We start from the raw sequence: 8,271 nt of genomic DNA on the forward strand, positions 1-8,271 counted from the left end.
TGCAGGTCAGCTCAGCCTCCCCATCCTGCCCTGCTGTGAGGCTCTGGGAGCTCCCCTCACCCCCTAACCTCCAGGGGCGTAAGGAGGGGTTTTAACTGGCTCCTATGCATAATCCCCTAGAATGGGAGAGTACTCACACTCCACAGGATTGCTGCCTCCTCTCCTCATCACCTTCCTCTTAGGCCCCATGCCTCCTTCAGTGACTTTTCTCCCTGAAAGCTGCTTAACACTCATTTTAACTGTGTTTGTTTTTAACCACAGTCTGCACCCGGCCAAGTTCTAAAACAGCCAGTTGCACTTATTCAAGGCCCCTTAGCTTCATTCCATCTCCTGCTCATAAACGTACTTTGCCAGGGCTCCTCTCCCAGCCCTAGGACTGACCCTGGAGGTTTCTGCATCTACACTGTCACCCCAACCCCAGGTGCCTGCCCCTCTGGCATGCCCAACACAGGCCACCGTGGTGCCCTTGTCCTCCCTTCTCCTCCCCCACCCAAACCTCTGCTGACGGCTATTAAAGGTCAAGCGAGCGAGTGAGTGTGCAGCCGAAAAGATAGCAACTCAGGATAGAAGTTTCAGCTTTGGCTTTTAATAAATTAAAACGGACACATGGCCACCCACTAACCCTTTGGGCAGTGTTCAGTCCTAGAGGAGGGGAGTGACCAGGTGGGACAGCTCATCCTCCGGGCCTGTGCCCGGCCTTCTCCCTGTGGGTTGGCGTATCCAGAGCTGCTGTCAGGGAGTCTGGACAGAGAGCTTGTGGCTGAGGATTGCGTGGCCCTAGCTGCGGCCCAGTGTCCAAGCTCAACAGAAGGAAGACAGGGGCCTTCCTGGCCAGGCGGCTCCGGTAGCTCCAGCCTCGCTCTGGCAGAGGCAGAGGCAGAGGCAGAGGCAGAGGAACATACGTGGGGACGGGGCTGATCTGGCCAGTCTCACTGGCCACAGCTGCACCTCCCTGAAATTGGTCTCAGTTTCCCGCCACCCCCCCCCAATCTTATATATTACAAAAAATTCATAATATTCTGGCTACCAGATCACATTTCCTAGATGTTTTCACACCAGACCACAGGTTCCAATTTTTGATTTGGAGTATGGGGTCAATGGCTACAAGGCTGTTACTCGGGGACACTTTTCCCGTTCCTGGAAAAAGAGCAAAGGTGTGGAATGGGAGCTGGGAGAAATGAGATGGGAAGAGGCAGGCTCCAGGCCGATATGGCCCAGCACTGTCTTTGGTTCGGGAGTGCTGGAAGCTGCAGGAGCCCTTGACAAGGAGTGGGATGGGACCTGAAGCTGAGGCGATGCTCGGGGACCAGCTGAGTGATTCAATGAATCTCTTTCCTCCCCCTGCCAACAAAGGTGCAGGAAGCTGTTGACACCACCCCAGGCCCGGGCACCCGTATTTTCTTCTCCTTGCTTTGCACAAATTACATCCTTAAGCAAAATATCCAAATAGGCTCCTTCCCTCTCCCAAGTAGCTTTGTGCAGCGCATTCCCAGTCACCCCTCCCCCAGGGCGCTTCATGGCTTCTGGGGGAGTGACATTGAGGCCCAGAGCACCTCTGAGTCACCGTGGGATGGGCCTCTGCCTCAGCACACGGAGTGACAAGCTCTCCGCATGGGTCAGGAGCTCCTCAAGGTGAGCCAGTCCTAGCCCTGCAACCTTGGCCCCGTTCACCTCTAGGATCTCATCCCCCACCCCCAACAGCCCCGAGTACAGCTTGGCCGTACTTGCATCAGCCATCTCCTGCACGTAGAAGCCTGCAAAGGAAAACAGGAGAACTTAACAAGTGAAATGAAAGACATGCATCTCTGGCATGCTGACCAGGTGGGTGCTGTTTTTTGGGGGGGAGAGGGGCAGGGGCAGGTGCTCATACAGGGCACTTCTGCTCGCGCACATGCACACACACACACATACACACACACACCCTCATTATTCCCACTCAAAATCACAACTACTTCTTATATAGATATAGTATAACTTCATTTCTCCATCTCCTCTTTTAAAATGCCCTAGTGCAAATAATGCTTCACATATATTTCTGCCGGTTCACATATATTGCTATAATGGTTCACATATACCCCAGTGTGAATGAGCTAATCTTAGCTTTTTCTGAGATGAGCTTTGATTGTAGAATAGGAAAATAATGTTTAAAAATTAGGAAAATGACCTACGACGTGTCTGGCACAGTGCTAAATGGCACTCACAAACAAACTCCATTGCTGCCCTCAAGTTGCCAGAGTGGGGGGAAGGCATCGCTGAAGTAGCTGAGGTCCAGTCCAAGCCTGGCTTGCTTCCTGGTATTGTCTAGGGCTAGCCCTGGCCCCAGTCTTCCTCGGGTATGGTCCTCACTTGGAACTCGGAGGCCTCTGGACAAAGGCCCAGAAACATAAAAATCCTACCCCCATATTTAAAGACATGGTGGCTCCCTTTTCCCTTCTTCACCCCTCCTCACCTCCCCCACTGCCTCCGAGAGGCCCTGCCTGGCCAGTGTGACCATTCCGAGGTCTCCAAAGTACATCGAGAGCCCTGGGAGAACCCACTCCTCCCCTGGGTCTGACTCAGAGAACCCAAGTTGGTGGGACAGGCTCTGTGGGGCCTCAGGGCTGGATAGGCCGGGTAACACTCGCCTCTCCTGGCCACACAGGAGAGGGTTCCCCTCTCACCAAAACTTCTGCTGAAAACCTTTCAAACCCCTTCAGCTGCTTCCACCTAAGAGGTTAGAGGAGGAGCAGGCTCTTCCAGGGAAATCTGGTGAACACAGGTGTCTGAGAGCACCAGCCCAGGTCACTGGGGGGCCGCAGGGGATGATTGACACCGGCAGAATTCATTGGGGGGAGGGGGGTGTTGGGGGGGACTTTGTGAGGCCTCAGTGCCCTCCCTGCTGCCAGCCCAGGCTCAGCTGGCTCCCTCCACACTGAACAGCTGCCTGTGCATCACTCCCCACCTCCTCTTCCTGGAACCAGCTTCCTTAGAAGGGACATGAAAGGGCAACTTGCCCTGTTTCTCAGTCTCTGACCTAAAGCCATTTAACACATCTCAGACCAGTGGGAACTCATCTCTCTGATCCATGCGGCCCAACTCTGGCCCCAACAGTCAAGCTTTCCAGAGCCCACCCTGTGGAATTTGGGTTTGAACGTACATTGAACTCTCCCCTGAGGCACCTGAGGATTTGTAGCTCTGGGTTTAGCAAAACCGATTTTTTGTCAAGTTCCCTGTCCCTGGGCTGAGGTGGGGAGCCCCTTTCGGTGCTTCTCAGTCACCCCTAGCCTTTCCTGAGAGGCTGTCTCCCCCCAGCAAGGTACATCTGTCATCTTGATTGCACAGGCTTCTCTCTCACAGACCCTGTCTTCTACCTCTGCCATCTGGGTGTTTGAACTGCTTGCTGGCCTGTCTGCATGTTGGAAAAAGGCAGGTAAAATGGGGAGGGGTGGGGCCTGTAGAAATGGCTGCTATACAGCAGGATGTGAGGTGGGGAGTGTTGAGAAAACCCAAAAGAATGCAGCCAGAGTCAGACCAGACACTGATGTCACGCCAGCCATTTGGGGAGACTCTGGGGTAGGTTTTACAACTGAAAGTCATGACAAAAATATGACAGAGAGACTGCTTTGTAGGCATTTATTGGCTGCTGTACACGGCCTTTGCTAAGGATGTATGCTCCTTATGTTGCATTAGAAGCAGAAGACAAAGCCTGCTATTCTCTCATGCTTGTATAGAATCGGATGTGGTAGCCAGCAAGTTAGCACTAGCATCTTGACTCTTTAGGAAGGATTGCAAACCAACCCCAGCCCATGGAGCCGCTGAGGCCCAGGAAAAAGGACTCTTGGCTGCGGAGGACGGCGTGTGGCCAGGAGGCCCTGTTCGCATGGGGATCTCTGTGACATCCGCCGGCTAGCTGCAGCAGTAGAGGCCGGACACCACCTGGGCAAGACAGGGAAGAGCTCTCACCAACCAGGTGAGGAAGCCTGGGAGAGTGGGCCAGGGCAGAGCCCGAGGAGCCCTTGGTGATTACAGACCCCGCCCGTCAGAACTCCATGACAGGTGATGGGGGAGGGGCTCCCACTGCCTGCAGAGGGGCCTAAAGGGACTTTTGGGGAGTATGGGGGGCCGAGTACATGCTTGGTTGTGTATGATCTCACACTGACAGATGATGCCAGTCCCCGTCTGGAATTCTGCTCCCCAAATACATTCTCTTTCTGAGGAGGAAAGGGAAGAAAAGCACCAGGCACCTTTCTCTGTGCGCCACCGAACGCTCCTTCTGACTCTGCCAGAGTCTGGGAGCCAGGATGCCTGAGGACCTAACCCTCGGGAGCCAGCTCTGAGGGAGGGGCCTGATGCACAGACAGGCAGGCACATTCCGCGTGCCCAGACACACTCAGCAGCTGGAGGAGGGAACCATTTAAACACATCGGCCACATCAAAGGACTGCCTCTGAGAACTGGCAAGCACAAACAGTCTCCCTCTGGCTCCCCAGTGAATAGTTGGCCTTCAAGATTCTGATTTTAAGAATGTCATCAGACAGCAGAGGGACAGTGGGGTCAGGCCTGCCAAGAGCTACATCCCCCCGCCCCCAGCAGCCCATACCTTGACTCTTCAGAAAGAGCCCCTGTGGGGAGAACTCTAGTCCTTTTGATAAGAGGTTCTCTGAGCCCAGAGCTCCACTGCTCAGCCAAAGACCAGAAAACAACTCTGACCACCAGTGTGGTTTGCTAAGGCCCCAGGGCTGTGGGCCCAGAAAGCGGAGGCAGCGTACCTGAGTCCCGGCGCCCATTCCCGGAGGCCACACAGAAGCCAAAAGTGCCCTCTGGGGAGCGTTGCAGCTGCAGCTGGCTGGTGCCATCTGGGAACACCTCCACCACGTGGCCCACTGTGCGGGCCAGGCTGGGGGCACCCACATCCTCCACGCTGAGCGCACGCCGGGGCGGGGCCTTGGCTAACCTGCATGGAGACCAGAGACAGAGTGAGGGCAATGAGGGCTGGCACTGGGCTCCAGCCCCTTGGCTTAAAGAAGACTTGCCTCTCCGAGACTGACGGCTGGGGCTCCAGCATGAAGAGCCTGCTAGGGCCGAGACTGGCACCCCGTCTTGAAGCGCCCCAGCCTGCTGCTGCACCAGAAGCCCCAGCCATGAGCAAAGTTTTTAACCTTTTCAGGTGCAGAGACTTCTCTGAGAACCTGATGAAAGCTGTAATTTTATATAAAATTTCCAGGAGTTAATGGACACCCTGAAGTTCCTCCATGGAACTCTAGGTAAGAGCAGCTAACCTAGAGGGTCATAGGTCAAGGGCCTTCTCCAGGCAGGGTCAGAGGTCAAGGGCCTCTTTTGAGGTCTCTGTCTCTGGATCTTTAATTTGATCTTTAACTGAGCTAAGGAAGGTCTCTGGACATTGATTTCAAGATGTCATCAGACAGCAGAGAGATGGAGGAATCAAACCTCCCAACTCCACCCCTTTCAACACCCCACACCTTCTCAAAGCTCAGCTGCACATGAGGTGCGGGTTCCAAGACTCCTGTGGCACCTGAGGCTCAGAGAATTGGCCTCTCTTTCTCTTAATGGGATCCCACTCAGGACCGTGCTGCTGAGGCAAGAAGTTAAGCTTATGGTTCCATTGTCCATTCTTAGTGTGTCCTCCAGACCACTTGCCCACCTGCCCACTCTTACCTGCCAGGTTCACTGTGGTCCCCTGGCTCCCCTACCAGGTACAGGCTAGACCGGTCCACCTTGCCACTCAGCAGAGAACAGAGGTTCTGAAAGGAGGCAGCTTTCCGATGTTGGTGAGAGGGTGACGCCTAGAGGTGAAGGTCCAATATTGCAGGTGAGACAAGCCGCCTGGCAAGGGGATGACAGAGACTTGACCCCAACCATGACCCTGAGGGCCCTCTTTCAAAGTAACAGGAGTTTTTGTCACTACTTCAAGCTGCTGCACCATAATTTACTCAAGTAGATGGGTCTACACAGGTGATACGATCTGAAGCTTCCAGGTTTGGGGTTTTCTTGGCTGAAATAACAATTTAGTACTAAGACACTAATTACCACACCACTTATTAAGAAAATCTAATTTTCTTGTTAAGAAAAAAAAGTAAAATCAAATTAATTATAGAATAACAAACACAACTTTAGAGTTAAAATGTTAGTGTTTTTGTGATTCTTTAGTATATCCCTTTTACGGTCAGTTACATTCAAAATTTTTAATCTAAGTGTGCACCTTAAACCATCATGAATAAAAAGATGGCAAAGACAAAAGTCCCTTGAGGACTTTCCCCAGTGGTGGGTGTGGGGTGGGCACAGGTAAGTTAAAGGCCCGAAATGCAGGAGAAAGTGCTTGGTTGAAAGTGCAGACGATGTGCAGGGAAGCAGAAAGAGACTTCGTTTGGCTTAGGAGGCCTGGGGACACTTAGAGGAGCTGATCCCTGAGTGAGGCTTGAGGCAGGAACCCGTGAGGTGAATACAGGGGCAGAGTCCTCCAGGCAGAAGAAACAGCAGGTACGAAGACGTGGAGGGGCGAGGGAAAACATGGTCGGCTCTGGGTCATACTCATGGTCTGGTGGCGAGGCTGCAGAGGCGATGGGAGGTGGGCCGGAGCAAGGGGCCAGTCCTGGAAGGACCTCGTATGGCCTGCTAGAGAACCCCTGAGTGATGCTCATCTGAAGAGTTACAAAATCTGACCTGTGTTCTAGAAATCAACCCAGTGAGAAGCCCATTTGGAAGGTGGGGGGTAGGAATGGTAGGGAGGAGCAGACTTTAAAACAAATGTTAAAGACATGTATTACATTTGGAATCCCTGCTCTAGAGAAATAAGGCATATCATCCAGAAATTGAAGGGGGGGGTGGGTTGTAGCTGGTTTGTATCAGAGTTCCACGAGGCTTCCTGGGAGAAGTCATGTTAACGCAGACTTGAGGAGAGCCTTCCAGACGCAGGTGTAAAGGGAGCCACCGCCAGTGGAGGATGTGGGAGCATCAGGAGGGGGCGGGTGAGAGAATGGGCCGCTGCCCACTCAGGAGGGCAAAACAGAAAGCAAGCTGCTGCAGCACCCACCGCCCTCTCACCCCACACCCAGCAGCACAACAGTCTAACAGGAAGTCGCTCGCCCAGAGCTATGTCCTGAATAGTTCTGGGTGAGAGATGGGTTCTTCTTTTATCCTCTTTTTCCAGTTCTTGTACATTTCTTTCTACTCCTCAGTCCGCCCTTTCTCACCAGCTTGTTCTCTCCCTTCCCACTCGGCTTAGATTACTGACAGCACCTCTAATACACTGACATCATTGTCACTTCCCTAGAGGGCTTTGCAGAGGCCAGAGCTCTGAGTGCAACACACCAGGTGTCCTGGCTCAGATATACAGGGGACAGATCTAACTTCATGGGGAAAGTGAATTCCTGGAGCATGGGGTCACTCTCGGGTCCTCTTCCCAGCTTATATAAGGCTGTTTTGTTTCTGTTTTTGCCCTCCATTCATTCATCCAGCAAATACTTATTGAATGCCAACCACGTACCAGGTAGTGTTCCTGGAGCCAGACTGAAATGGAAATTTAATTCAGTCTGAAAATAAAAGACTCCAGTACGGCAAACCACAATTACCTGCTTCCTTCCGCCCAGGGAGGGGAGCAGAGACTAGAAGAACAAACATAATACTGGAAACACCTGGAACAGAACAGGGTTTTCAGAAACATAGCTGAGTCAGTGAGCTGCTGTTGGTTTACCCTCCAGCACAATTCAGGGACAATTCAGCAGGCTGCCCTGCATCCACTCACTCACTCACTGTGCATTATGTCTACTATATTCACCATTGTACTGAATATTGGGAATATAAAGATCAACGGTGTTCCCTCAAAGAAGTCACACTCCAGTGAGGGGAGACAAACAAAAATCAATTAAAATACTATGTGCAAGTTCCACCAAGGAGGGTAGCCCAGAATGAATAAAAACAGAGCAAGGAAGGGTAGGAAGTGGCTTCCTGGAAGATGCAATGCCTGAAGTGTCCTTGGATGAGAAGGCATTAGCAGGTAGAGAAGGCGGGAGAAAAGAAACATGAAGGTTGAAAGTCAGACAGTGTGTGGCCTTCATGACAGAACTTCAAGGTCAAGGACAACTGGGATAAGTGTTAGAAGGAGAGTGATGAGAGATGAAAGCAGTCAGATCACAGAAACCCTCTGGCATTGTCAAGTGACCTGAGCTTTATCCTGAGAGTGGTACGGGACCAATGGCCTGTATGAAGTGAGGGCATGGTAAGCCAGATGTGCATAGCAGAAGGACCATTCTGGAAGCCAGTGGAGAAAGACAGG

At 52.4% G+C, this 8,271-nt stretch overlaps 1 protein-coding gene across 2 annotated transcripts in view; it reads right to left on the reverse strand.

The window, feature by feature from the left end:
• Nucleotides 1-566: 566 nt before the first annotated feature.
• KIAA1614 (KIAA1614 ortholog) overlaps nt 567-8,271 on the reverse strand; it is a 28,073-nt gene continuing 20,368 nt past the window's right edge. Inside the window, exons 8-10 of one of the 2 annotated variants that reach the window (XM_006754488.2) lie at nt 5,655-5,782; nt 4,748-4,932; nt 567-1,754 (exon numbers count right to left, since the gene is read on the reverse strand). In XM_006754488.2, coding sequence (XP_006754551.1) covers nt 1,561-1,754; nt 4,748-4,932; nt 5,655-5,782 — 507 coding nt within the window. In that variant the 3' untranslated portion in view covers nt 567-1,560. Of the gene's footprint in view, nt 1,755-4,747; nt 4,933-5,654; nt 5,783-8,271 lie in introns of those variants that run through there. The other variant, XR_001515407.1, reaches the window with a different exon arrangement.

The sequence above is a fragment of the Myotis davidii genome, unplaced genomic scaffold (genome assembly GCF_000327345.1).
Source record: "Myotis davidii unplaced genomic scaffold, ASM32734v1 scaffold591, whole genome shotgun sequence".
In the NCBI taxonomy this organism is placed as follows: domain Eukaryota; kingdom Metazoa; phylum Chordata; class Mammalia; order Chiroptera; family Vespertilionidae; genus Myotis; species Myotis davidii.